The 27,990-nt window shown below is 54.0% G+C and overlaps 10 protein-coding genes and 1 non-coding gene across 11 annotated transcripts; 6 read left to right on the top strand and 5 right to left on the bottom strand.

Moving 5' to 3' along the window:
* Positions 1-58: 58 nt before the first annotated feature.
* On the bottom strand, positions 59-1,123 carry N0V96_007056 (uncharacterized protein; the record flags this gene model as incomplete). The annotated part of the gene is made up of 1 exon (XM_053196171.1): positions 59-1,123. One exon carries the CDS (start codon positions 1,121-1,123, stop codon positions 59-61), a length of 1,065 nt encoding a protein of 354 aa, XP_053046290.1.
* Positions 1,124-2,943: 1,820 nt separating this feature from the next.
* Positions 2,944-5,017, top strand: N0V96_007055 (uncharacterized protein; the record flags this gene model as incomplete). The annotated part of the gene is made up of 6 exons (XM_053196170.2): positions 2,944-3,193; positions 3,321-3,541; positions 3,611-3,797; positions 3,854-4,375; positions 4,437-4,882; positions 4,946-5,017. 6 exons carry the CDS (start codon positions 2,944-2,946, stop codon positions 5,015-5,017), a joined length of 1,698 nt encoding a protein of 565 aa, XP_053046289.1.
* A 1,061-nt stretch (positions 5,018-6,078) lies between these two features.
* Positions 6,079-6,894, bottom strand: N0V96_007054 (uncharacterized protein; the record flags this gene model as incomplete). The annotated part of the gene is made up of 1 exon (XM_053196169.1): positions 6,079-6,894. One exon carries the CDS (start codon positions 6,892-6,894, stop codon positions 6,079-6,081), a length of 816 nt encoding a protein of 271 aa, XP_053046288.1.
* A 739-nt stretch (positions 6,895-7,633) lies between these two features.
* On the bottom strand, positions 7,634-9,116 carry N0V96_007053 (uncharacterized protein; the record flags this gene model as incomplete). Its single annotated transcript, XM_053196168.2, has 3 exons — positions 7,634-8,109; positions 8,187-8,988; positions 9,048-9,116. The coding sequence occupies 3 exons, from the start codon at positions 9,114-9,116 to the stop codon at positions 7,634-7,636; spliced, it is 1,347 nt and encodes a 448-aa protein (XP_053046287.2).
* Positions 9,117-9,954: 838 nt separating this feature from the next.
* On the top strand, positions 9,955-10,028 carry N0V96_007052. The gene has a single exon. It is a non-coding gene; the product is annotated as a tRNA-Val (tRNA).
* A 198-nt stretch (positions 10,029-10,226) lies between these two features.
* ALG1 (mannosyltransferase) lies at positions 10,227-11,680 on the bottom strand (the record flags this gene model as incomplete). Its single annotated transcript, XM_053196167.2, has 2 exons — positions 10,227-11,198; positions 11,246-11,680. The coding sequence occupies 2 exons, from the start codon at positions 11,678-11,680 to the stop codon at positions 10,227-10,229; spliced, it is 1,407 nt and encodes a 468-aa protein (XP_053046286.2).
* Positions 11,681-14,028: 2,348 nt separating this feature from the next.
* Positions 14,029-15,719, top strand: MSC2 (putative zinc transporter msc2; the record flags this gene model as incomplete). Its single annotated transcript, XM_053196166.2, has 3 exons — positions 14,029-14,618; positions 14,680-14,898; positions 14,948-15,719. 3 exons carry the CDS (start codon positions 14,029-14,031, stop codon positions 15,717-15,719), a joined length of 1,581 nt encoding a protein of 526 aa, XP_053046285.2.
* A 2,295-nt stretch (positions 15,720-18,014) lies between these two features.
* CRC1 (carnitine transporter) lies at positions 18,015-19,121 on the top strand (the record flags this gene model as incomplete). Its single annotated transcript, XM_065757905.1, has 3 exons — positions 18,015-18,082; positions 18,144-18,379; positions 18,454-19,121. 3 exons carry the CDS (start codon positions 18,015-18,017, stop codon positions 19,119-19,121), a joined length of 972 nt encoding a protein of 323 aa, XP_065613428.1.
* A 697-nt stretch (positions 19,122-19,818) lies between these two features.
* Positions 19,819-22,055, bottom strand: N0V96_007048 (uncharacterized protein; the record flags this gene model as incomplete). The annotated part of the gene is made up of 2 exons (XM_053196164.2): positions 19,819-21,958; positions 22,021-22,055. The coding sequence occupies 2 exons, from the start codon at positions 22,053-22,055 to the stop codon at positions 19,819-19,821; spliced, it is 2,175 nt and encodes a 724-aa protein (XP_053046283.2).
* A 3,005-nt stretch (positions 22,056-25,060) lies between these two features.
* Positions 25,061-25,750, top strand: N0V96_007047 (uncharacterized protein; the record flags this gene model as incomplete). The annotated part of the gene is made up of 1 exon (XM_053196163.1): positions 25,061-25,750. The coding sequence occupies one exon, from the start codon at positions 25,061-25,063 to the stop codon at positions 25,748-25,750; it is 690 nt and encodes a 229-aa protein (XP_053046282.1).
* Positions 25,751-26,424: 674 nt separating this feature from the next.
* GPI8 (glycosylphosphatidylinositol anchor biosynthesis) lies at positions 26,425-27,738 on the top strand (the record flags this gene model as incomplete). The annotated part of the gene is made up of 2 exons (XM_053196162.1): positions 26,425-26,960; positions 27,024-27,738. The coding sequence occupies 2 exons, from the start codon at positions 26,425-26,427 to the stop codon at positions 27,736-27,738; spliced, it is 1,251 nt and encodes a 416-aa protein (XP_053046281.1).
* Between the last annotated feature and the right edge of the window lie 252 nt (positions 27,739-27,990).

Below are 27,990 nucleotides of genomic sequence, written 5' to 3'. Positions count from 1 at the left end.
GTCTCATCTATACCATCGAAGTTTACGCGATGCAGACCACTAGGATCTACTACTCTCTTCAAGCCAAAAGAAGGCCAATAGGTGCCGGTTGCTGTAGTAAAATACTAGGTCCAGCCACGACCGTATCCGACTCGGGAGCTCCTAGACAATCTGCCAGCACGGCAATGATGATTCCCTTGGTCTCGAACTCGGCAGGGATTGTCACGTTGACAAGATCGCCAACTTTCCATCCTGAAACATCAACCGACACACTGGTGTTCCCAACGGCGTGGGAAAAGACCGCGTAATAGCTCTTTCCATCGTCAAATTTGGGCTGATCAGCGGCGTTCGTGAAATTGAACGAAACTTGGGCCCCCGGAGCAATAGACTTTGTCCCAGTCGCGGCCGACATGGCCGGAAGGTGCTGATTCGGGCTGGGGTACTCTGGGTTTGCTGACGGACAACTTCCCGGCACAATAAAGGCGTTTGTCAAGTCGAGAATCTCGTTGGCGTAGGGGAACACGGTATCGCTCGGTCCAGAGAACGGGTTCGCCCCCCAGACGTCCAGCAACGACCATGTCTCATGCCTCGACTCTACCGTCGCAATAGCCACCATGGCGCCGCGCGCAGCCTCGCTCTTAGGTTCCTGGACCAGACCGGTCAAGAAGGCCATGCTGGCGACTTCGAGGTACGTGGTCAACGCCAAGAAGCTCGTCGCGTCCACAAACGGGTACTGGTACTTGCATGCTCCCGGCTTGACACTGGCATTGGAGATCTGGTTCTGGAAGATGCGCAGGTGTCCCGCCTCATTGTTGCGGATCTCCGTAATGCGATCATAAGTTGTGTTCGGAAAGCCAGCAGCAACGAAGGAGGAAGTGTTGAAGGCTTCAACGCCTTGTTGGTAGAAGTTGAAGATGGCCCACTCAGCTGCCAAGAGATTTTGCCAGACTTGATCGTCTGGCCCTGGGTTCCCCGATACGGTCGGGAGGATTGGTGCAGTGATATTGCCGGGAAATGGAGGTGCTTTGCCCTTGTAGTCGCTGAAGAGCGTCGACTGTCCTGGGATGGGGCCGTATGTTGGATCAGCAAGTTTCTGGGCTTCGGGATCCGGTGTTGGTGCAGCTATAGCAGACCAAGGTAGCATCGCTAGGCATGAGCCAAGTAGCATTGAGTGAAGGGATGTCCGCATGTTGAGTATTAGGGGTGAAGAAGCGTAGGTAAGAGAGGTATCGCGAAATAGTTGATTGTTTATTTCTGTAGAGTGTGATCAATTAACATGACTGCATGACGGTCAATGAAGGTATTTATACAACTTTCTCATTGAGCTCATGGCAAATTGAATCGCCGTCTCCTATATGGTTTCGGCACTCGCGAGAAAGATCTTTCCTTTAATTTGACGTCAAGTTTGATGTTCAAGGTGACGACTTGACTTCCTATTGTCACTTCTTAGAGTTGATTGGATTACGCTCAAGGGTCAACGGTCTAGGAGCTGTCAAGACTAGCTGTAAAAGGTTGTATTCTCGAGCTCGAGGCCAGGAAGCTGGTTAACCTCGAGAAATGGTACTATTCGGGAATGGTTTCAGGACAATTTCAGCTTTAGCTGCAAGCCTAGAGTGCTAAGCCTTGCCAAGCTAGCGGGATGAACGCTGATCTACTTCGCCCATCTCGGTCGGCTCATTCAACTAGGGCTTATTTTCCGGCAAGCCGGCACACATGACGCAGGCAGACGGCGAAGTCGCGGTTCGGCCTCGGCCAAAGTTGCGGCACAGTGTGTCAACAAGGGAGAGGTTAATTGTGACAAACATGGGCGGCAGTGATTTTGGCCGCTGCCCATCTACCCCACTATCGAGTGACTTGCGTGATTGCCCACTGAGTCCAATGCCTTCTCGCGAGCTTCGCCTTGAACGCTTGCTTGATCTGTTCCTGCAACTCACGAACAATAAGACGGGAGCACTATCTCTCTGCAGGTTTATCGTCTTGCTTCACAATGAGACCTGATCACCTCCATCATGCTAGCAAATCCATGCTTGCAAATCGAGTTCTTGTCGCTGGCTCAGAATAGTGGAAGAGAGTCCAAGTTTATGAGCATTCAGTTTCGCCCACTTCACGGGCCAGTATCCCTTGAAGGAAACAAAGTGGGTTGAATCACGCAAAAGACCAGAGATCCCCGGTTTTTCTCCAAGAATACGGGGAGAAAAAAACGTTGATTGGCAAGAAACTGAGATGATCCCTGGCTAGATATTACTCCTCACTTTCTTGACCCCATTCAGGTTGTCACCCACTTGGTACCCGGTGGGATACGGGATTTCGTTGGCTGCCTTTGTCAGCTATTGCGATCTACACAGAGTGACAACACCTTTCACGAAAATGAGGTGGCCTCGGAAGTAGTGTCGGCCCCCCCACCACCGGATCAGATAAGATGCATCAGATTAGATAAACTGGATCTGATTCGAGGAGGTGCATCATGTACGAAGAGTTTTCAGTCTTGGCATTACGCTCAATTAACCGTAATTAGCTAGGGGCGGGCAGCATGAAATAGCTCGACCTTCCCCCAGTGGACGGTGATGGGCTGTTCCGCGCACCCATCCAATCCACCCCGTCCTCCGGATGCCACACTACGCAGTACATGTGGTGTCTCTCGCGGGCCGTCCTGAGTGCTGAAGATTTGCTGAAGAGAGAAAATCTGCGGATCCCATTGCGACATTCCGTCATGGTGTACGGATGGCCTACCATACTCCGTACAAGCAAGAAAAAAAATAGGTTTACAAGGGTGGTCAGCAATATATACCGGCCGTTCCCAGCCCTCACAAAAATGGCGCACATCTTCGCGCGAGCGAACGTCTGAAAAGTCTCGGTGGTTTTGTTTTCTTCTCTTTTGAAAACTACGCTCCGGTGTTCCTCCTCCTCACGATCTAGAGGCTAGTTGAGGCGGTCCCCCCCCTCAACCACCACGCGATCGCAAAGATGGCTCTCCTCAGCTTCGTTACGTCGCAAAACTTTGAGAAGCTCAGTGTTCTCCTACAATGGAAGCTTCTCGTGCTGGCCGCGATCCCCGTTGCTGTGGTGTACTACCTCAGGCGGACGAAAACCACCCCGGGTATCGACATCAAGCAGTACTCTCACTTCCCGCAGCCTGAAGAGGCCGACCCAGTGAGGGGTCATTGGCCGTGGATTGAGAAGTCCGCCGGCCTAGGTGATCCTAGAAGGGCTTTTGGTACGTTTTTGAATGTAGAAAATCAGTGATGAAGAGGTCTCGGCGGCGATGTAGTTGGATCGCGGTGTGGCCTTTCGGGAAATGAGAAACAAGTCGTGCAACGTGCTAATGTTTTGCGACTGTGTAGACGAGATCCTCTACGAACAGGCTGAGAAGCTTGGGTTTCCTCCCGTTCTATTGGTGGACTGGCGCCCGATCGAAAAGTTCCTTATTCTTTTCATCCTCGACAACGAGGTTGCCGAACAGGTCACCAAGCCCTCGAAGCAGTACAGTACTAGTGTACCGAAGCACCCTGCCATCCAGCATCTGGCCCCTCTGGTCGGCGCGCGATCTCTCGTAACAACGGATGTAAGTCCATAACATGGTGCTGCTATACTTGGTTAGTATCGTGAGACTGACAAAAAGCTTGCACTTTAGGGTGAAGAATGGAAGGGACTGCGAAAGAGAATTCTTCCCGGTTTTGCGCCGTCACATCTTCTTGGTCTCGTCAAGGTCATCTTGGACAAGTCGGAGACCTTCATCGAGCTTATGGAGCAGAAGGCCGCCACTGGCGAAGAGTTTACTATCGACGAGTACACCACAAATCTGGCCTTCGATGTTATTGGTGAGTCTGAGAAGACACTCAGAGGACTTGCAACGTATACTCATGGATGACATAAGGCATCGTCACTTTCGACATGGATCTGAACGCTCAAATCGAAGGCAAACAAAGCGAGGTGTTGCTGACATACCGCGCCCTGTCGCAAGCCTTCAACAAGCGTGTACCCGGCAAGAATTGGATGCGTGAATACTTCACCGAGAACGAACGCACTCTCAGACGTCTGGACAAGAAACTCGACGGCATCCTTAAGGAAGAGATTAAGAAGCAGCATAAGGAGCTCCTGGCCGGCGCTGACACTGCATCCCGCAGTGTTGCCACCCTCAGTCTCCAGGGCATCGACGTTCTGACCCCCGAGATCCTCCAACAGACCAGCGACACCCTCCGCGGTTTCCTCTTTGCTGGCCACGACACGACGAGTATCCTTCTGCAATGGTGCTTCTACGAGCTTCACAGACGGCCCCAGTCGGCCAAGGATCTGAAGGATGAGCTTGACGAGGTCTTTGGCCCGGATCAGAGCCCCAAGTCTGTCATTGAGCAACTCAAGGGCCCCGAAGCTGGAAAGCTTCTGGCCCGTCTGCCTTGTAAGTTTAAGATCTGTTCACATCATTTCTATCTCGAGACAGCTAGCTTACAGCCATGCAGACACCGACGCAGTGATCAAGGAAGCCCTGCGCCTGCACCCTCCCGGAACAACCGCCCGCGTCGCGCCCCAGGGATCCGGAACCACCCTGACCCTCCCCAACGGACAAAAGCTGGTCGTCGACGACCTCTGCGTAACCCCGAGAGCCTACATCATCCAGCGCCACCCCAAGATCTTTGGCGAGACCAAGGACGACTTCATGCCCGAGCGGTGGCTCGGCGAGGAGGGCGCCAAGATCCCAGACAGCTGCTTCAGACCCTACGAGAGAGGACCTCGTCGGTGCACCGGATCCGAGCTCGCCAACTTGGAAGTGCGCATCATCCTGGCCTGCATCGCGAGGTACTTTGAGTTTGTCAAGGTCGGGCAGGGCGAGCTGGACCTGGATGAGAAGGGACAACCGCAGCTTGACGAGAAGGGTTTCTACAAGACAAAGTCTGTCATGTTCTCTGTGAGTGAACCAACAGTCCTTGCGATTGATACGAGTTCCTTGTACTGATATTCTTCCCGACAGACTCACTTGGTTACCGCTAAGCCTGTCGACGGCATGAAGGTGAAGGTCCAGATCAAGGGACAATCAGCGTAATCTCTCTCACATGATACCACCACCAATGAACAAAAACGCAGATCCAGGATACGACGACTCGACGGTCTGACGCGTTTATCTAGACACGGCAGGTGGGGGGTATCTGGGGCCGCAGCGCCCCATTTCAAGCTCCATCTGCTCTGTATCATAGACAATGCTTGACCCTGATGACGATATGTTGGATGCGATGAATGTATATAGACGTTAGTGTGTTTGTAACGCCTCTGGAAGAATGCTCGACTGGAAGACCACCGTGTAGCATAAGATATCCATGATCCGCGGCTCATTCCACTGTCGTCAAAGGAAACATGTTCACTAAACAGACGCTCTGGACCAACCTCCTCCGGGCGAACCCGTCATGGGTCCGGCACTTGAAATCACAGCTTGTTTCTCTCGCTCACCATGTGCACTATTACGGAGGGGTTGGAGGGGTAGAGGGGCACTCTGCATAGGTCGTCCGTTGTCGGCGAGCTTGCGTGGGCTAATGCAAGCAAATGGGGTCTGCAACGTTCCCATGTCATGGTCACTGCTTTTATGGAGAGTTATGCAGGCCCGCTCGCTTGTGATAGCGAACTACGTCGATAGCTTACACAAGTTCATTCACACAGTGCTTGCAGGTTGCAGCTGAGGGTCTCGATCATGCATTAATTCACCGTATGTGCTTCAGGCTCATCAACGAGGACAGAATGAGACGTAGACGACATTACCCCTTGTAAGTTTTGCACCCGTTTGATTTGTATTGTACTGGCAGAGTTTGCATGTGGCTCTGCAATCTTAATTGAAGGGGACAATGAATGTTCAGTTGCACTCTCAATCTTTGACCTTGGGGGATGGTAGTAAGTACATATGTCTTCTGCCAGTCCATAATGGAGTAGAGACTTGACAATCCCACAATCAAGTTGATTCTACTCTTCATTCCGACGACCCTCAGAAGTCGCTCGGGACTCCATGTTGTCTCTGGCATCCCCTCATACTTTCCTCCAAGTCGGTGACTTCCATTGGTTATCAATCGTATCCAACAATCTCCGTGATTCAAGTCCTCAGAACCCAGCTCGCAGCCTTTACTCCACAGTCTCAATAGCCAAACCCAACGCCGCCATAGTGTGATCGCCAAAGGCATCGTCCATGGGAACGCATTTGCAGACGCCGTTACCCCAGTTGAAGATGGAAACGCCCTCCTCGTACGGCGGCAGCGGCTCGTCGGACTTGGCCAGACGGTCGTCCTTGTTCCCAAAGATGGCGCCAATAGAAACGCAGCGGCAGAGTCTGTTTCTCCAGGGAAATACACCGGGAGTCTTTGATTTGGTGTCCCTGGGCGAGAGCTGAACTGGCTGGATTTCGAGGCCGTGGTGGTAGTTGCTCGTGGCGTCGTTCTCGCTTAGATTTGAATCGACGGCTTCTTCCTCCTCGGGTAACGTCTTCTTATTCTGTGAGGAAGATGTTGTAAATGGTGTGGTTACCTCTACTTTGGCTGACATTTCCATCTCTTCTGAGATGTCAGAGACGTCAGAGACAGTGGTTGATGAGGCGGATGAAGTAGATGTGATGGTGGTGGGAGTAGGTGAAGTGGATGATATGGTAGGCGTCACCGCAGCGTCAGCGGCATCATTGCCACTGTCATCGCTACTTGCAGTCCGCTTGACGATGATAACGTCCGTCTTGGGGAGCTTCTTGATGGTGACTGAATCTGAGCCGGTGGTGGCGAGCAGATGCTTGAGGTCATCCAAATCTTTATGGAAGAACATGACGTCGCCGAGTTCCACCTGTTTGGTGTTGGTGGTGGTGATACGGCCATCTGCGTGGTCTGCAGCCTTCTCCACTTTATCGAAGAGGTTGTTAAGGAGTAATCCAGCAGGAAGGAGATCCTTGAGCTGCATTGTAGCGGTGGTGGTTGTTTGTCTTGACAAGTGGTGATTTCTTTGGTTTGTTTGACTTCGAAGTCCTTGAGAAGCAGGATGTGACTGAAGCACTGAGTATTATGATGTAGGAACTACGAGTATGATGATGACTGCGAGGCTTTGGAAGGATGAAGACTGGCATCGGAGAAGAAGAGAGGGTCTTATATATCCTGTGCACTGTAAGTAGCCCGTACAGGTTCTCTCCGGAGATACAATGCCATGCCATTCGAAAAGCTAAACAAATGAGGGGCTGAGAATTTCACGATGCTAGAGAACCCGGTCATCCCAGCTTGAGCAAGTTTCCAAGCCTCGAAGGTTGCAGACCACAGGCGGGTGAGGGCACAATGGTTCTCAGGCACGAAGCCATGATGGTCGTATAAGAGTAGGCTTCAGGGTTCGGTCATTAGTATCAAGAACCCCTCAGGACATTGCAGGAAAATCACGTTATTCCCAAGTCTTATACTTCCGTTGATTTCACCACCGTAATCCTCAAGACAGTTTGGTTGTATCATAGTACTAGCAATAGTAAGACTTCAGCACTGTTTTCTCGTGTGATGGATGTCAGTCCAAACTTCCAACCCCAGCGGCAACCCATTTGAAAATGGCTCTGGTATACACGAGGAAGCGTGGAAACCACAAACTCAATTACTTGACTCCTAGGAAGAAAACCGGCTCCATTAGATCTATTCCTCAAGACCTCAAACCTCTAGGCCTTCACCTAATACCCAAATCCCTCAAGACACTCAACAAGCTCCCCCTCCGCAACGCCCCTCATCTCCTCAATCTCCTCCCTCGTCTTCCTTCTCAACATGACAGGATGCTCCAACGCAAAAGGACACGCCAGCGCCTCCAGCCTCCTCAACCCATCCAGCGCAGCCATGCCCTTGATCTCACTAGGCCGCAATGCGCCCCTCTCCTTTAACGCATCATCCCACGCCTGCGCCCTCGTCAGCTGTCCCGCGGCCTCCTGCGGCAGTCTCTCCCGGATCCCGTCAAAGTCGCCCGTCAACATCGCTTTACCGAGCAGACCCCCACTGAGATCCGGGTCCCGGCCCGTTCCGCCGCCCGTGTTGCCGCCGACGTCGCCTAGCGACGTGAAGAATTCGTGGCAGGGGTGGGAGACGAAGGCGAAGTCGAGGTCGAGAATGGAGGTGAGTTTCTTGGTAGTTGGGTCGTAGAGGGTGTTGTTCGTAGCTAGTAGTTGAATCTCAGTAAGCAGGATCGGCTCGATAACGATACCGGACTTGGAGGGGAGCCGCATATAAACTTACTCAGATCCCCGTGAATGAGAGCCAACTTCCCAACATCAACACCAGACCCATCAAGATACCTCTCCAACCCAGACTCCAAGAACCTATCAACACGCTCTCTAACACCATTAGGCCTCCACCCTTCCAGCGCGGGACTCGCATCCGCATCGTCAAGCCGAATGGCCAACCTCGCCTTCCAGAAATCGCTATACCGCTCCCAAGGCCCGCCCTTCACCGTCGTCATCGCACCGCCCACAATCCTTCCCGCTTCATCAATCGAAAGCCCCCCGTGAGACCTCACAGTCTCCGGCAAAGAAACCTTCTGGATCCCCGTGACCACATCCGCAATCTGGCCCAGCATGTCACTCTTCGCCCCGTCATCCATGTCCCGGAAGAGGGTATCGAGCGGCACGCCCTCTTTGAACTCCATCAGACTCCACCCGTAGCTGCTGGTGCCTTCCGCTCCAACCTCCACCCCTGCCTCCGTGTTCTCGGAAGGACGATACGGCCTCCAGTCATACAACGCCGGCACGAGCCCCGCAATCTCGGGCTTATACGAACCCAAACCCTCGCGCGCGAGGTGAATCGCCGCGACCTCGTTCTCGACGCGGGTGTCTTGGACGACGCCTTCTGCTTTTGGGTTCGCGATGCGCATTACCACAGTAGAAGTCCCTTGCCCAGGAGGAGGCTGGGTGTAGGGGCGGCGGCGGTCATGGGGGATGGAGGATGGTGTCAGGGGCGCGGAGAGGGTGATTTTGTAAATGTAGTTGTTGTAGGCGAAGGGGGCTGTTTCGTCGTAGTCTATGGGGGTGATCTCTATGGGCTGGAGAGGGTGTTAGATCGATGTGGATGAGGGAAGGGAGGGGGTGAGGAAGGTCTGACTTTGAGGCCGTAGCTGTGGATGACGCTCTTGACGAGGTCTAGGCGTTCTTGATATCGTTCGTGGTTCATGATGGACGGTGGGCGAGATGAGTTCGAGTTGTGAGATAGGCTGGATGCTTTAGAGTAAGGTGATGGTTCAACCGGTGTCGATACCTTTCGACTGAGGCAACACGAGAATCTCATGGCTTCTTAAGTATATGTCCAGGTAAGATGATACCATCCAATCCTCGTTGCACCCTTGCTGAAAACAAGAACAGTTGACTCATAAATCTTTGAGAGGAAGGAGTTTAATGCTCCTCTCTCATTAACTCTCGTGCTTCTATTGCAAGTGCCAAGGAACCGCAGGAAGCGAAACGATAAAGCAAACGCAAGTCATCATCGAAACCTCTCCCACAGGTGAACAAAACATAGGGCCTTTGCCGCTGAGATGATGCTAAGCTAGACAAATCGGATCAAGTCCGAGACACTAAACATGTCTACTCCATCAACCGCTGATCTTAGTTCAGACCATGACATGCAGCCGTAGACTCGCCATGATCCCTGCTAGCCCTTTGCTGCCTGGAGGCAGCGTCTCGAAAACGTGCAAAGCACGCGTTTCTGCCTAAGCTGTGCCGTACAGGTGCATGAGATAGCGTTGGGAGTTCTTGAACCCGAGAACTCACTCGGGGGACATTACGATGTGTGCGCCGAACGTCCAATCTGCACGGTGAGAGGAGGAGAGTGATTGAGAGGCGGTGGTGGGCCTGCCCCGTCAAAAGATCGGCTTGAATGTGGAACCTTGCCGGCCCGACCTCGGACACGGAGGGTCCGGGGGCTATCCCTGCCGCGAGCTGCCACAGAAGCACTCAGGGCTTGCACGCTGCGACCTTGATGAGTTAGCACAACCCTAAACCCACCATCCATAGCTGGTTTCGTGGTGTAGTTGGTTATCACGTCAGTCTAACACACTGAAGGTCTCCGGTTCAAGTCCGGGCGAAATCAAACTTTTGCCTTCCGGAGGGCTAATTTGCTCTTTTTCGACCGTAGGATGAACTTTCTTAACCCCCGTTGTTCTGGTTAGACAGCATGGTAGCATACTTTCGATCATCTCATAGCTGGCTAAGTTTAAGTAACTTTTGTGCGTCCTACCTCAGTTAGTGTGTCTCTATCTTCTCTGATTACAGTTGGATATCTTTCACCTCAGCTATCAATCACACCCACAATCCGCCCAACGACGCGATCCCACTCCTCATCCCAGCGTAAGCTTCCTTCCTTAATAGCCCCCGCCTTCAATGTCTTCAGCTCTTCTTTGCCACTCTCACTTAGTAGCCTGATGAGGACTTCAGCCAGCTCAGTGGCCGTCTCAAATCCGCATCCATTCTCGCCCTCCTTGATCAGCTCGCCGAAGCTCTCATACGCAGAGTATGCAGCCACAGGTAGCCCCGAACCAAACATGTCAACCACCTTCATCGGCAAGTCGACACCAGAGCTAGACTTGTGCAGGCAGACACCAAGGTCGGCACAAGAGAGCAGCGTGGCGTACTCGCGGGTTGATAGCCATGCGGTCAGGATGGTGATACCGGGGAGCTTGCCCTCCAGACGGAGGTTCTTGATTTTTTCCTCGTACTCGGCCTTTTGGGGGCCCTTGCCGGTGATGATGGCCAGAATCGGAGGCCGGCCGACGCCATTCTCGGTGACAGCCTCTTCGGGGTGCGCGTAGGCCACCAAGGCGTCTAGTAGGAGACCGAAATCCTCGTCAGGGGTCCACGAAGTGCTACTGACAATGAGGCGAGTGGTCCCGGCGATGATGCTGTCGGCGACATCCTTGGTCTCCTTAAGATGCGAGAGAAAGTCTTGTCGGGCTTTGGTTGATGCGATGGGCTGGAATACCTCGGCAGGCCGGTCGTGCAAGGTGAAGATGGGCTTCTTGTTACTATACGGCTTCTCCTTGAGCTGCCGCGCCATGGCGTCGGTGACAGTGAGGTTGGCCGTGGGGACCACCCTTCCGAAGTACATCTCATACTTCTTGTAGAGCCATACCAGGGGGTTCTTCTGGCTGCGACCGGTGGCCATGATGGACCAGCCATAGTTGTGCCAGTCAATGAGCAAGTGGCTTCCTCTCAGGAGGGACACGAGCAAAGCCAAGTGCAGCGTCGGAATAGAAGGGGGATTCTGCAAAAAGTCAGACTGTGGATTTCGAGAAGTACCGGCTCACTCACCTGAATGACAATCCATCGAGCTGGGGGTGCGGTATATGCCAAAACGTAGAAGATGGAATAGGCTTGCCAGACAACTTTGGCGGGCTTGTTGATGAGAAACGGCAGGGTATTCCACTTGAAGACGGTTGGGAGGGGCGGCAATGGGTACAAAGCCACTCTCTCGTTGCCAACGAGATCCGGATGGCGGGCAGTCTCCTTGTAGCCAACAAGATCAACCCTACCGCCGTGCTTCATGATGCTCATGGCATGATACTGCATGCGAGGGCTACGGCCTATATCGCCGAGGACCAGGATCTGAATGTGGTCATCCTTGGGGTTCTCGGCCGCATGGTAGCGGGTGGGCAGTAGCTTTGTGAGAAAGTTGATGCCGAGGGCAGCGACAAGAGTAGTGCAGATGCCAGCAATGATGGATAACACGAGAGGTATCAACGGCATGTTGGCAATATGCGACAGCTCCCCGTTGTCGTGAGTGGTTGAGGTGAGGAATGGGGTGGAGTTTGGAGACAGATCGTCAAAGCCTCAGATGTGGTGGTATCGATTATGCAAAGTGTCCCGTCCTGTCATCTGAAGTTACAATCTACAGCCTTAGCGCGTGCGCGCATGGAGGGGTCCGAGTTGAAGGCTGAGCGGTGGGGGGAGTATCCGTGAGTATCGTTGAGTATCCTTGAAGAGGGAGGGGAGGGGACACGATGTTGAAGTGTTTTTGGTAGGTAGCAAAAAGGGCCAAATTGCCCAGACTTGCGTGACCTGACGATGGCCTCGTGGAGAACAAGCTGGAATCGTGAGAGGCCTACGAAGCTTCTTGACTAGGCTAGACTCGCTCACCTTCCAAGACTTTTGTCCTCGTTGGCGCCTTCCAACTTGGGCAGGCCTTTTGGGATGTTGCAACGGTGGCGCCAATGAGGGGCCGAAGTGGGCGAGCCATGATTTGATAAGCACGATAACCGCGATAACATCTTGTCACGTGTCGTCAACCGGTAAGGTACGTATCCTTTTGTTCATCTCTTCCATTGTCCCGTCCCCTCTGAATCACTGAATAACCTCAGGTACAATATTCTGAAAACCAAAACAAATAAGGTGGTGAGGTGAGCAGACGGAAGCTTCGTCAATGATCAACCTGCAGCTCCCCTGCGTGTGCCTGGATCACGATTCACCAATTGTCTAAATTAGAAATCTCCGAACTAGACTTTTCGTCACCCAATTAATGGAAAACCAGCTGCTGCACATGCAAAACCGACACAGACCAGCTCAGCCTCAGCACAACAAAAAGAGAGAAGAAAAGACCATCATGCCTGTCGTGGGACTCGCGCCTGTCACCCGGCGACATCTGAACTCCTCTCACAGGCATTGGCTTGGCCCAGAAAACATGTCGCAACGGGGCTGGCGGCGGACACCATTAGCAAGTGTTAGCCATCACACCGCCTTACCCGCGACCATCCCATCAGAGATTGTCCGCCTAGACAAGCCAGGATCGAGGGTATTGCATTGTCTTGCTCTTCGCTGATCCGTACTTTACTGCGTATCCCCTGAACAGCTTTATGCAGCTGCCCAGTGCCCCTCCTGATGGACAATTGGATGGCATCTTTGATGTGTCACCCAGCGAATCACAGACACGACCGCCCTCGTCGACCTGCACCTTACGTACCCGGCGCCCGGCCTCTCCCCACACGGAGAAATCTGCAGGGGTTGACGGCTGGATTCCCCTTTAGGTTCAGGTCCCAGAGGTCCACGGGTGCGAGAGATTCATCTGAAAGACTTGGGACTGAAAGGAGGCAGCACCCGACATGCCATGCATCCCGAGGGTTCAGCCCAAAAAAATAACAACAACAACGCTCCATCATCCATGCTGCTGCTGCTGCTGATGCTGCTGGCCCATCCCGCCTTTTTGACGACCTGCCGTACGGATACCTTACAAGTGGAGGCCTAGGGTGATTGCCTCTGGAAGGTAGCATCGAGGACACTCTTATTGTTCCTCTTCTTCCTCCTCCCCTCTGCTTTCAATCCTTTGCTCCCCCTCCCCGCTCCTCCTTTCAGCCACACTTGGTCTTCTTTCATCTTATATAGATCTCCAAGTCTCAGCATTCGACGACACAAGCGAACCAATCCATTCGTATCTGCCTACCTACTCTCGCCGCTTCCAGCATTGTCTGTGCGAGGCGCCGGCACGTCCGTCGACGATCAAATCTCCCGTCCCCATCCAGCGCTCAGCGTTGAACTGCGGCGCGCAACGTCATTGACGGGGCGACTCCATTCCGGCCTTTTTAGCCTGTGCAGGTCCCCTGAACCACCCTGCACCACCATCAACTGCCAGCTCCAGGTCTTCTTTTCAAGGTACACTGGCCCGAACACACACGCGACTCTTGCTTCATCACCTTCCAGCTCCACGGTTCTGGACGTCCCGCGACACCTCAATTGCGACGCTTTTCGAAATCTCGTACCCGTTGTCGACCCGTCTTCGACACACCCCAGAAAAACTAGTGAATGCGGATAACGTCCGGCCCATGACTCAGGTTAGCACAAGATAGGGGCATCTTGGAATAGATCCCGACGCAACGGGCCCTTGGTGGAGAGGTGAACGAAAACGACCCAACAAAAATACGACAGAGGGGACAATACACAGGCCCTTTTTCTCGCCCATCCCCGCCGATACCGACACCGACAACGAACCCAGTCCCGGGTCCCAGACCGATCGACGACCGACCTCGACAACGCGCGCCGCGGTCAACATGGCCTCGTCCTACGCCTTGCCATCCTCCGCTCTACCACACGCCCATCATCACCACATGCACTCCCACTCCCACTCGCCGCCGTCCCTTCACGCATTGAAGTCGACAATGTCCACCGGCGGGCTGCACTCCCACAGCCAGAGCCAAGACTCGACCAGCAGCAGCCACGCACATAACCACGATCATTCACACGGTCACAATGGCCACGCCCATGGCGGCCACTCACATCACCGAGCGAACTCGAGCCAGTCGTCCATTCCTCGAGAAAGAGCACAACCTCGCTCTCTCGCTTCAATGGACGGCTGGAAGACGGACATCACACCGAGCGGTCGTCAATTGTTGACGCCTACAAATGGTTCCTTTTCGGAAACATTCCAGCCTCTCGACGGCGCCATGACCATAGACGAGCATTCCCACGATCATCACGACCACGATCATTCACACACGCATGACCACGCTCATGGCGATTGCCATGGCCACGACCATCATGGCCATTCAGACGCCCACAGCCACTCCCACTCCCACTCCCACGATCACGCGAAGCCGTCCCTGTTTACGAGGGCCCTCCTCAAGTATACGCCGGCAGTTCCGGTCCTCCACACCATCCTCGTGGAGAAGGACTCGAGAAGAATATTTTACTTCATGACGTGAGTTGGACCACGCAATACCCCATCTTGAGAACATGACTGACATTCTGGGATTTTGCAGTCTCAACTTTGGCTTCATGGCCGTACAAGCGTTCTACGGCTATGTCACCGACTCGCTTGGTCTCCTCAGCGACACGATTCACATGTTTTTCGACTGCTTCGCCCTCTTCGTAGGTCTTTGCGCCGCAGTTACTAGCAAGTGGCCTCAGAGCCAGCGATTTCCCTTTGGGCTTGGAAAGATCGAGACGCTGAGTGGTTTCGCCAACGGTATTTTGCTGATGTAGGTTTTTTCAGCCTGCAGCACGATTCATGGCGCTAACAAATGATAGGCTTCTGAGCGTTGAGATTATTGTAGAAGCCTTTGAGCGAATCTGGGAAGGTCAAGAACTCCACCGATTGAGGGAGCTTCTCATTGTCAGCTTCCTTGGCGGTGTCATCAACCTGCTAGGCCTCTGGGGTTTCGGACACCATCACCACGGCCACGACCACGGTCACGGCCACTCGCACTCGCACGACGACCACGATCACGGGCATGATCACTCCCACGGAAAGAAGCATAGCCACGGGCACTCGCATCATAACGACAACATGGAGGGTATTTTTCTGCATGTTCTGGCCGATACGATGGGAAGTGCCTCAGTAGTGCTGTCGACAATCTTGACGTACTACACGGGCTGGACGTTCTGGGACCCCTTGGCCTCCTGCGCCATTGCCATTCTCATCTTCCTCGCGGCGATTCCGCTCATCAAGTCATCTGCACGCAACCTACTTCTCAACATTCCCGACGACATTGAATACAACCTGCGTAACACGCTCGCGGGGATTCTGCAGCAAAAGGGTGTCGTCAACTACTCGGTGCCCAAGTTTTGGATGGACCACCGGAGCAGCGAGGACTCGGGAGACAAGCTGCAGGGCATCGTGCACGTTGTGGCGGGAAGAGGTGCGAGCCTGGACGAAGTACGGGATCGCGTGCGGGAGTACCTGTTGAAGAACTCAATGGACATTGTGGTCCAAGTCGAAAGAGAGGGCGACGGTAGCTGCTGGTGTGGCGTTGGAAGGTCGACAGGATTGGCCACGACGCCCCTCAAGAGGGCATTTTAGAGAAGCGAACGACCAATGCCCCTGGCGACGATTTTTGAGATACTGGCAGTACAGGACGAACGAGCGAAGCGGGAGTGAGAGTAGAGTGTCTGGTCTATTTTTCTTGCGTTTCTCCTTCATTGACTAGACAGCGGGACAAAAAGCGAAGATGAACCGCATAGAGGCTTGGTGATAGAGAAACCCCCGATTTTGGAGACGGGGTTTGACGCGGTCGGGCTGTTTCTACTTGTTCCGTTTAGGAGTCTCGGAACGTTTACACATCAGGCAACTCACATCACGGAAGGCATTGCGAAACGGCCATTCAAAGAATATCTTTTGTACGAGTAGAAGAGGAAGCAAGCGCATACACATGGTTTTGCGTGAGAGGTGGCAACGGAAAAACAAAGAAGCTTGATACCCTTGAGGCTAAGAGTTGATGTGGCACCTACGTGATGAATTGGGGTGAATCTTGTGAATGTCTGATGTTCCGTCGACCCGAGACGGCCTGTGGAAAGGATGTTTTGCGGTATGTGACGAATCGCAATCATGGCAGCCCCTCCGTCCGCCCGTGTGGGGGGATTGAGCTGTCACTTGATGTGTAAGGCAAAATTGGTACGCGGGGTTTAAACATTGCATGACCAAAGTGGCTGCTGGATGGACTTGGTGGCTGAAGAGAGATACTGCCTGCAGGATCTTGCATTCGAGGTTCGAGGCAGACTTTGAGCAATTGAGCGGTGAGCCGAGATGTTTCTATGAGGGTTGTTGGTCCTTGCGGTTTTTTCCCGCAGTTTTGACATTGACTTTGTTGACTTGAATGAGACGAGATTAAGAAGTAAGACGAGGGGTTTTGTGCGACTTCTGTAACCCGTCTTGGGAATGTGGTCTCACTTTGAGGTCCAGACGTTGGTATTCCTAAGGGAGAGTGTTGGTTTATGCATGCTAGCTGATGATGGCACTGGGAAATCACATGAAAGGAATAAAAATGTCTGTGTGTGTCGATGGGAATTGACTTTCGTCTCATCCTCTCTCTCTAGGTAAGGTAACCTTCAGACCGTTTACATAATTACCGGATAACGGGTTTATAGTACAGTTTCACAGGATAAGCATATCGCTAGCATCAATCCAAAAAGCTACCTGTGATCATCCATCATCGCCATCGAAATCCATTAGGCCTCGTTTTTGCATGCGCGTCGGTCTATGTGCTCCGCATTGCTCTCGCAGGATGAAGAAGTAGTAAAGTATTCGTACAGAGCACCCCGCTAAAGCAAGGCCCCGATCCAGGCCCAGGTTCTGCCCCCCATTTCCCCTCCTTTTCCTCCCAAGTTTCCTCCTTTCCCCAGAAGCCCGCCCGGACCGGAGCAGGCCTTGGTAGTAGGTACCTCACAGTAGTGGGAAAGTTGGGGGGGGAAAGAAGCCCTGGCACCACAATGAGCCGAACGACCGAGGCACCCGACCATTACACCGCACTACCGCCTACCTACACCGCACCGCTACGCCGTCCGCGCACACCAGTACCAAGTGCCACCTCAAGAGCTGGGTAGGTTGCTGCAGTTTCATCCCGTGCCGCTGGGATGAGCTCTCGAGTCAATTATCCGTAGGAACCTAGAGAAGAGATGATGGTCTGTCCTCTTTTCTGATGCACCGTCCACTTGTCACGTCCCTCTTCATCTTTGTTAATTTTTTTTTTTTTTTTTAATCATCATCGTGAATAAGTCATCACAAGCCAATTCAAAAACCTGGGGGATTTACTACCTCGAGTGGATAAGGTACCTCCCCTCCATACACAGCAATTCCCCATACTCCGGCTACAAGTGGAGACTCCCAAACCCCCCAATTGGAGTGTTGCCGAGGCTCAAATGACTGACGTACGGATACCGCAACCGCAGCTACCTACCTACCTCAAGGTACCATTGTCTCTCACTCCCTCTCTCTCTCTCCGATCCGACCGCGCACCGCCCTCTCCAACGGACGACCGAACCAAAACCACAACTCCAATTAATTACTAGTTCCCGAACGCACGAATAGTTGCAGAGAAAAAAAACTAGCAACCCAGAAACTGCACCAGGAACGGACCGCACGGTGGTACACATTGGATCGCATTTACAGCTTTGCGCCCAGGGCAAGCTACCGCCGGACATCAGCAACAAAGCTAGAGAGAAGAAACCCAGAGCACGTGAAAGCTCCCTTCCTCTCTCCCCAAACACTCTTCTCACCCAACGACAACCTTCTCACGACAACCTCGTCCTCGCCATCCACACACAACACCCTCCCTCCTCCCCTTCTCTAATCCTCCTAATCAACCCTCCAACCCTCAAAATGGCACCCTCCCCAACAGAAGCAGCAACAACCGTAAACCAAACCCTCCAAACCTCCTCCCGACCCCCGTCGCCGACGCCATCCCCCGCCTCCCCGAATCCAAAGACGAACTCAAAGCCGACACGAAAGCAGCCGCCTCGGGCCTCGCGACCCAGCTCCGCCTCTCGCGGCAGGCGGCTTCGGCGGCGTCTGCGCCGTCGTCGTCGGCCACCCCTTTGACCTCGTCAAGGTCCGCCTCCAGACCGCCGACAAGGGCGTCTACTCGTCCGCCATCGACGTCGTTCGCAAGAGCGTCGCGCGCGATGGGTTGCGGAGGGGTCTGTATGCCGGTGTCAGCGCGCCGCTTGTGGGTGTTACGCCAATGTGTATGTGCCCATCCCTCTTCTTCCCTCTTCCAGCTTCTCCTTCCCCAAGCTAACCCACCAACCCCAAACAACAGTCGCCGTCTCCTTCTGGGCCTACGACCTAGGCAAAACCCTCGTCCGCTCAACCTCCACCACCCCCGACGCGCCCCTCTCCATAGCCCAAGTCTCCGCAGCAGGCTTCTTCTCCGCCATCCCCATGACCGCAATCACCGCCCCCTTTGAGCGCGTAAAAGTAATCCTCCAAGTCCAGTCCCAGCGCCTGAAGCCCGGCGAATCCCCCAAGTACAAAGGCGGCACCGACGTCGTCCGCCAACTCTACGCCGAAGGCGGCCTCCGCTCCGTCTTCCGCGGCTCCGTCGCCACCCTGGCCCGCGACGGCCCCGGAAGCGCGGCCTACTTCGCCGCCTACGAGTACATCAAGCGCAGACTCACGCCCAAGGACCCCGTGACGGGGAAACCCTCCGGTGAGCTGAGTTTGCTCGCCGTCACGGCGGCCGGTGCGGCGGCGGGCGTGGCCATGTGGATCCCCGTGTTCCCCGTCGATACGGTGAAGTCACGCCTGCAGACGGCTGAGGGGAACGTGACCCTCGGCGGCGTGGTGCGCGAGGTGTACGGACGGGGCGGCGTGAAGGCCTTCTTCCCTGGTTTCGGCCCCGCGCTGGCGAGAGCTGTGCCCGCGAACGCGGCTACGTTCCTTGGTGTTGAGTTGGCGCACCAGGCTATGAACAAGGCTTTCAACTAAAGAAGAAAGTGAAATTAGGGAGGGGGAATATAGACGGTGGATTAGGTTCGCGTGAGATTGGGAAGGATGAAGATGAAAAGGGGGGCTTCGGTGGTGGAATACGAAGAGAGAGAGTACACGGGGGGCGTTTCTAGATGGAGGCAATTCGTCATACACTCTTACACCAAATAGTCTCGAGATAGTGTCCCCTTGTGTCATGCTAAAACAAGACTAGAAGCGAATTATTCAATATTTCACTCACGAAAAACATCTCAAACTTTGCTCATTCATACGCACATACACATGCAAACAAGCAACTGCACTTTGAACTTTTCTGTGTGATTTCACCCATCTATGCTATCCATCCATGCCTTCATAACAACTATTTGGTGGCTGTTTTGGGGGTGGGAAACTTCAAAAAAGGCAGAAACCTCCTGCTAATGCCCCCCTTTCCCTACAGCGCTATTAAAAATGATATCATGTTTTGAAGCCGCCCCAAAACTTTTTGTCCCTACGCAATGCCATAATGAAAATGAAAAAGTAGAGATTTGTCCTTTTTGCCGCCCAGATTCAGACGTAACAGCGCTGTTGTGATTGCGTACGCTTTTCCGCTGTGATGTATAGCCTTCATGCTCTGCTGTGTCATGTCGTGCGTACACTTTGTTCATGAGATAGCCCAACGCCGCGTCGCAATGCAATCATCTCTTGAAGCAGCCCATTAACCACGCTCATTTACGGTCCAGCGCCGCTTCGAGGTCGTCATGTCGCGCATAATTTCAGTCTCCCCCAAGGGGCGTGGCGCTCCCCACAGACCCCCGCTGGCAAATGTGCCCAGCTGAGGAATCTTGTTCTCCTCATCGGTGCCGTCGCTCGAAGTAGGGCGAGAAATCTCTTGCAGTCTCAGCGGGACCTTCGCCGGGCCGCCGAGCTGCGGCTCCTTTCTCTCTGGAGTCGGAGGCTTGACAATCTCCTGGCCGGGCTTGGAAAGGGCGGCCAACTTCTTGCGGTGGTCAAAGTCCGGAAAAATATCATCGTCTTCGTCTTCCTCCTCGTCTGTCTCCTTCTTTGGGGTGATCGGCGACCACAGCCCGACGGACAACGTCGGTGATGGTTTCGTAAAGTTTGTCGCGCCGCTGCCCACCGTGATTCCGGTCGTGTTGAGCGCGGGCGTCCTAGGGAGGGAATATGTGTTATTCGAAACGCGGCGCATGCTGCCCAGATTTGCGTTTGCGGAGTTGCTTCTACTTCCAAAGTCAAACGAGTCGGGGTTGAAGGTGATTGGGGTCGGCGTGTATGTGGCCGATCCCACCGTTGAGATGCGCCCTCGCGAGTAAGACTGTCCGTTTTGTGAGTGATTAGAGGCTGTCGAGGGAGCTCTGGATAGGTTGTGGGTAGCGGAGACAGGCTGTCGCAGATGCTCGGTGTTTGCAAATAGCTTGAGATCGTAATAGTGATGGACGGGGATGATTCCTTTAGTGCCGGACATTGGGTCGACGTCAGGTTCCGACATGGGCGTATCTAAGCCGGAAGGCTCTGAATCGCGACCGGGTTTTCTGGCAGCCACCGTCAAAGAAGCCATCGCCACATCCATAAGGACAGGCTGGTGCGTAATGGCGCCGATCAAGGCGTTGCAACCAGCACCATGAGACACCAAGATGACCACCGGCTCCACATCGTCGTCTTCCTCATCATCGATAGCACACTCGGTGTCGCCATTTTGGGAGGTTTTAACGACCTTAGTAACCATCTCCGCCGGGCGCTCAGCTGTGGTGTACCAGTCCACCAGCTTCTGAATACCCTTCCTAAATCGATGGTGCATGGCTGTCCACTCCTCGCCGTACTTGCCTCCATCGCCCCAGTCGAGAGGCTCCCGCATCGAATCCCATTGGTAATCTACAGACACGCAAGCATCTCGCGCGTGCGCGACATAGCCGTCGGGGATGGTGTGGTTTGGTGAAATAGCATAGTGGGGGCTGGGAGCGACATATCCGTCGTTCGGGTTTGCGGGCTCCGGGAGTGTGAAACGAACGCGCTGGCTCGAGGTGCTAGCCGTACTACCAGCCCGACTCCGCGGCAAAGCGCCAGCCACGGCAGATACGTTTTCGAGACCCAGGATGGAAGGTGAGTTGGAATCCGAAGAGCCAGACCTCTCAGGGGCGGGTGCGGGAGCAGCTCTAAACTTTGGGCTGTTCCACAACTGACTCTGGGCTTGGCCAACGGAATTTGCGTGGTGGTGGGAGTGCTCCTGGATGTGGTTGTGGGCGTGAATGTTCTCCCGTCTGAGCAGATCGGCCTTTGCTCCAGCTAGCATCATCGCAGAACCTGGAGGCGGCGTAATCATTTCAAAGTATTCCGGGGACAGCCACTCGCCCAAGAAGGCATCCAAGCGCAACGTCGATTTCTTGATCGTCTTCTTCTTGGTTTGCTCGGGCTTCGTACCGTTCGTATCGGTGGAGAGCGGATCGACTTCCTCAGCTACGGACGCTGGGAGAACAAAGGGTGAAGCGGAAGGGTTCGCGCTGGGCGACGGCATCGGGTATGAGGGCGTACCGGGCGGAGGCGCCTGGGCCAGGCCCGCGCTGATGGCGACGGAGGTTTGGACGCATCGCAAGAACGGGGAGCTGTGGAGGACGACCTTGAACTTGCGACGCCTCTTTTGCGAGTCGGCTGAGCCATTGCGGCCGTTGGAGAACTTGGAATCGGCGTTGACCTCGGCTTCGGCCTGTCTCAATATATTTCCGATGCGGATGCCGAGTGCTTTGGCTTGCTGCCAGCCGCCGTAGGTCAGAGGAGGATCGTAGGGTGTCGGGGACGTGAGATGCCACTTCTTATCAGCAGCGTCGAGACGTGCGCCGTGCCTAGCAGTGTTGTCAGCCTTCCAGTAGCCTGCATGCGTGGGTAGTGAGTTAGGTCCTCTTACCTGACGACGAAAATGTACGCCGGTGGGCGCCCCATATTGTCGGCGACGCAGGTGAGGATGCGAAAGCCCCCTCAAGATATGTGCGGAAGTCGGCGTGGGGGAGGTTTGGTGAAAAAGGCAACGGGCGAATATGTTAACCTCTAGCAAGGAAAGAAATACGGACGGAGGATCAAATAACGATGGGTGGAAATGCGGCTAGAGACACCATCCAAGACTTTGCGGACCTAGAGGATCGGATGGCTTGGGTAGGCGGAATAAGCTTCGATGTACCGGCGGCGGAGGACCGACAGGGCACGGGCGAGGTAACAGACTAAGTTGCAGATGGCCGGGACGGTTTTGGTAGTTGATGCACTTGGGTACGTTCAAGTTGTGATATTTCGGGATGGACGGAGTCGATGTGAGGACAAGCCAGAGAGCGAGAGAAGGAGAGAGAAGTTGGGTAGTCAGGAAGACGGAACCAGTCGAGAAAAGTAGAGAAGAAGAGAAGGCGAAGAAGCAACGAGGTAGGTAGGTACTGGCAGAGAAGTAGTAGGCGAGCGGGCGGAGGAGGAGGAGGGCCTGGCAGGCGGATTTCAGAATTTCTGCCACGAGTTTTACGTCGGTCATCCGGTGTTTGGGTGCCCCTCTCTCCGTGTCCGACCAGTTGGCACCGACTTCGCAAGCGCTAAGATGATGGGACTATCCGTAACAGACTAACAGTAGGTAGGCAGATGGAGACCGTTGACGAGCATGCCATCGGTCGGTCAGCGGGCGGTGGAGATAGACCTGGAGGGAGAGAGAGAAGAATGAGGTGGAGCGGAGCGGTCGTGGAGAAAGATGCAAGTGCAATCAATCGGCACCGAGTCGCGACAAACGGGCCAGGCTTTGGGGAGGGTCAATAAAGGTATTAATTTGCGATCGGATCCCGCCCAGGCCCAGGTACCCAGGTATCCAGCCAGGGAATGAGGTAAGGGCTTCAGGAACGGATACAAACAGGGGATATATTTATGTATGTATATCCGTAGATGTATGTATGTATATGTATATGTATGGTCCAGGCGCAGATGCAGTTGCAGCCGCAGTCCGTCAGTCAGTCGTGCAGGTCGCAGAAGACACAAAAGAAAGCAACCTCAGGTACGAAGCATTTGAAGGTACATGACGAATGTATAGAACAGTGACAGACCATACCTTAGGTAGGTACATGTTCTTGGGTTGTCTCCAAGAGTTGCCAAAGGCGGGGCAGATGCTGCTTTTCTGCCTTTCTGCTTTGTCTTCTGGTCAGAATTACATGTACAAACCGTAAGTGCAAAGACACAATGATGCAAGGACTCGGAAGCGACAACATCTCAGACCCTCACCAATACGGGATCATCGTGGACAGCCCACCGGCGACACAAGAATCGTCAAGGGTCAGACGATGGTCCAATAGTGGTGTGGTGATGCCGGGTGCGTCAGTGAGGGGGAGAATAGTTGGAGGAGGGCGAGGTACTGAGGGTTGGAGGGGTAGCAGAGGCTTAGGTTTGGCGAGTGACAGGCCAGGAAGACACTGCGAGCCTGAGAGGGAGGGGGTTGGATTGTCACTGCCATCGCCGAACATACCTATGTCTATGTACTTCGTACCACGGTACACCCACCTATGAGGCACTGCTGCTACTTTGAGCATCTCGGAGACGAACCAGAGACGAGACAGGGTCTTGCATGTCTGCTACGCCAGGCGCGTCAGCCGTTGCTACCGCAGTAGGTCTTCAGGAGGGGTTGCTGCCATGGATGACGGCGCGCGGTGCAGAATGCAACGAAAAGATTCATTTCCTTGCCTCTTTGCTCTCTCTCACTCTGCGGTGTGGAAATGTGCATGTGATTGTCCCGCTCTCGCTTTTTAGCGCCAAACGCAATCAAGGCACGTGGGGAGACAGGAAAAATTTAGACGAGCAGAAGACGAAGACTTTCTTCCTGGCAATATCCGAAAATGCTAGGTGCTAATGTCTGGTCTACGAGATGAATAAGCTTAAGTAATCAGACTCCAACGGCCCGACAATCTCGTCTTTTCGTCCGTCGTCTTTTCTCCTCCATTCCCAAGCAAAAAGGCAATAGGTACCTAGACTAGCAAGGGCAAATCAAACTATAAGCCCTGAGCATTCCAGTGCCCCCAGATGCCTTTGTTTGGCCCATTGGTGCATTCTTTGCACCGTGGCATTCTTTGTACTCGATCACGAGTATCCCGGCCCAGATGCAAACAGTATAGCCGCCGTACATGTTTGACTCAAATCACACGATGCTGACGCAACTCATCAAGCTGATCATGATCAACTTCCCTTGCCAGCTGCCAGCTACTCCCGGCACCTAGCCCGAGGCGTGGGCGGCACTGCGGCACCGCGGCAGAGACTCACCACCACCTCGGACATGAATCCTCCGAAGCTATCCAGGTTCCGCTCGCCGCTCGGTCCAACGCCCCGTCCAGATCCGACTCTCTCCACATTGGCATCTCATGGATAATGGATCTTTTTCACCTTGATCCCTTGTCTGGAGAAAAACCCCACCAGCCAATTCTGGCGTAGGCCATAGGGTCTCTCAATTTGACAGTCAAACAGTGAAAGCCCTGAGCCTGAGCTGAGCTAAGTTAATCCCCGCAAAGCAAGAGTGGCCTGTGCAGGGCGGCCGCCAGAACATCTCCCACTTACCTAAACTTTCAAGTACCCCAAAGTACTGAATAGACCATCATGCATGAATAGACCGGGTGACTCTCCTGAATGTCGCCGGCCAAGTGACTCAAATATACAAAAGTTCTTTTTGGTTCAACAAACAAGTGAAAATGTCTCCGAGCACAGATAACCTTAAAAGCCACATCGAATTGGAGGTTACAGGTAGGTAACTTTAGGAGGGACACACCCAAATCCAATACCCTTCTCTCCTCATTACCCCGGATTTCAGATCAAACGAACGCTACTACACCACCTACCTCTCTTCCCCACGTATCACCAAGCTGTCGGAACATAGCAGCCTTCCCTTCAGTCCATAGTCACCACCTAGGAATTGAATAGGAACCCCAATCCCAACTCATAATATGGCAACCGCACCCAAAGACCAGCAGGACTCGGCAGACATCAAGTCCCGCCTCAAAGAGTCCTACGATACCATCGCCACCGAATATAACGAATGGACCCTCCGCCAGACCTCCCTCCGCATCGAGTACCTCGAGAAGCTCATGGAGAAGCTCCTCACCGCGAAGCCTTTGTCGGGCCAAATGTCCCTCGTCCTCGAGCTCGGCTGCGGCTGCGGCCTCCCCGTCACCGAGAGGCTCCTCACCGCGCCCGACACCTACGTCACCGCAAACGACCTCTCCACCACCCAGATCGACGTCGCCCGCAAGAACCTCGCCAAGCACGGCACCGACCGCGTCTCCTTTGTCGAGGGCGACATGATGAAGCTCGAGTTCTCCGAGGGGTCCTTTGACGCCGTCATTGCCATGTATAGCATCATCCACCTGCCCCGCGAGGAGCAGACCGAGATGATCCGTCGCGTCGCCAAGTGGTTGAAGCCCGGCGGCCTGCTGCTCGCCAACTTTGCGTCAAAGGACTTGCCTGCCGTTGTGAATGAGGAGTGGCTTCACGAGAAGGGATGGATGTACTGGAGCGGCTGGGGCGCTGATGCGACTGTGGAACAGCTCAAGGAGGCCGGGTTGGAGGTTCTTGTCAGGGACATCGTCGATGACAAGGACGACGCCGAATTCCTCTGGGTCATGGCGAAGAAGTAAGCAGTTTCCAAAGATGATTTTCTTTTGTCGTTTCAACGAGGGTCCCGGAAAATTCAACATCGAGCGGACATCAGAGGCATCCTCGATTCCTTCCGCCATATCAGTCTATGTATTGTACAAGACATGGCGGGATATCAAGGGTTGCCCAAGTCGAGGTACCTTGTACTTTGAACTGGTGGGGTTTCGCTTCTTTCAGCCAGTACTTTCTCTGTACATTGCGATTTCACAATGTCCTGAATACCAAGACGTTGATGGTCTAAAAGTAGATAAAATCAATTGAATATTTACTCTACTTAATTATCATGATGCCGTTCCAGTCTATACATCATGGAATCCTGATGTTATCGAGCGCGGTGGCCTTGTCCTAAGGTATGGTAAAACACTCAGATCGCTCCAAATGGCGGGGAGCAATGGTACCTGAGCCAAACTGCGCTACCCCGGTCAAGAGGCAACGGCAACGGTCTGTGCCCCAAGGAACCGATCGGCTTACTAAGGCCAACTTTGTCAGGGCGAAGCTCCGTGGCGGGCCCCCTTACCAAGCTGTTGGTTAATCACTGTCTCCAGCCCGTCGTGAGATTCTCCCATTTCCACTTGTATCCCTTGCGACGACAGTCTATGGCCTTGCAATACCTCCTCGCCATTTCCCGACTTCATTGATTTCAATCACCGCCATCATGAAGCTATCACGATTCCTTCAGCTACCAGTCCTCCTGGCTGCCTCGACCCTCGCCCCCGCCGTGCTCGCCGAGCACACCAGCAACTGGGCCGTCCTCGTCTGCACATCGCGATTCTGGTTCAACTACCGCCACCTCGCCAATGTGCTCTCCATCTACCGCACCGTAAAGCGTCTCGGCATCCCCGATTCCCAAATCATCCTCATGCTCCCCGACGATATGGCCTGCAACCCGCGCAACGCCTTCCCCGGAACGGTCTACAGTAACTCGGACCGTGCTGTCGATCTGTATGGCGACAACATCGAGGTGGACTACCGCGGCTACGAGGTCACTGTCGAGAACTTTATCCGTCTCCTTACCGACCGCGTTGGCGACGAGATGCCCCGCAGCAAGCGCCTTCTGACGGACGACCGAAGCAACATTCTCGTTTACATGACGGGCCACGGTGGAAACGAGTTCCTAAAGTTCCAGGATGCCGAGGAGATTGGTGCTTTCGATCTGGCTGATGCCTTTGAACAGATGTGGGAGAAGAAGAGGTGAGAGGATAGCCAGGCGTACATGCGCTACTGCCACCAACATTTTACTGACTACTTGCTCAGATACCACGAGATCCTCTTCATGATCGACACCTGCCAAGCAAACACAATGTACAGCAAGCTCTACTCCCCCAATATCATCGCCACCGGCTCCTCGGAGCTCGACCAGTCCTCCTACTCCCACCATGCCGACAACGACGTCGGCGTCGCCGTCATCGACCGCTACACCTACTACAACCTCGAGTTCCTCGAATCGCAAGTCCAAGACCTGAGTTCCAAGAAGACGGTCGGCGAGCTCTTCGACAGCTACACGTACGAAAAGATCCACTCCCACGCTGGCGTGCGCTACGACCTCTTCCCCGGCGGCGCCGACGCCGCGCGGAGCCGTCGCATCACCGACTTTTTCGGCAACGTGCAGAACGTCGAGGTCGACGGCGCCAAGAACATGGTCCTCGACGAGGAGCTGCTGGAGCTCAGCCAAAAGATTGCCGCGCTGAAGCAGCGGGCGCAGGAGGCTGATGCGGCGGCCAAGAACGCATCGTTGGCGGAGGGTGCAAAGAGCCAGACCCCGGGTGTGAAGACGAGGGCCAAGCGGGTGCAGATGGCGAAACCGCTCACGAATGAGAATTGGTGGGAGAAGAAGATTATCGGGCTCACGGCCTTGATCGGTTGCGCGCTTCTCTGGGCTTTGGGGTCGTACTACGAAGCACCAAAGAGGAGGACTGATGATGCCAAGATGGCGACGGGCCAGAACGGCCATGCCGCCGTGAAAGCATGATCACTTTCCTTTCGGTCGCTTGTATTTTTATGTCTTTAGTTCACTTGCACGATGTGCATTAAGCATGGCGTTTCTCGGGATATGGAAGGGAATGATTCATTTATAGCTTGGGAGCTGGTTTCAAGCTTCATCTCAATCAGCAGGGATAGTTCATGACTGCTTCAAAAACAAGGGAAAATCCAATGCCATGCCTGATTATGCCCATTCTTCACCTCAATGTCAGTTGAACAGCGCCCCGTTCCAAATGTTTGG

The sequence above is a fragment of the Colletotrichum fioriniae genome, assembly GCF_027942845.1.
Source record: "Colletotrichum fioriniae strain IMI 355084 chromosome Unknown scaffold_8, whole genome shotgun sequence".
In the NCBI taxonomy this organism is placed as follows: domain Eukaryota; kingdom Fungi; phylum Ascomycota; class Sordariomycetes; order Glomerellales; family Glomerellaceae; genus Colletotrichum; species Colletotrichum fioriniae.
Note: the sequence above shows the minus strand (reverse complement) of the source record. Positions and strands in the feature narration are given on the sequence as shown.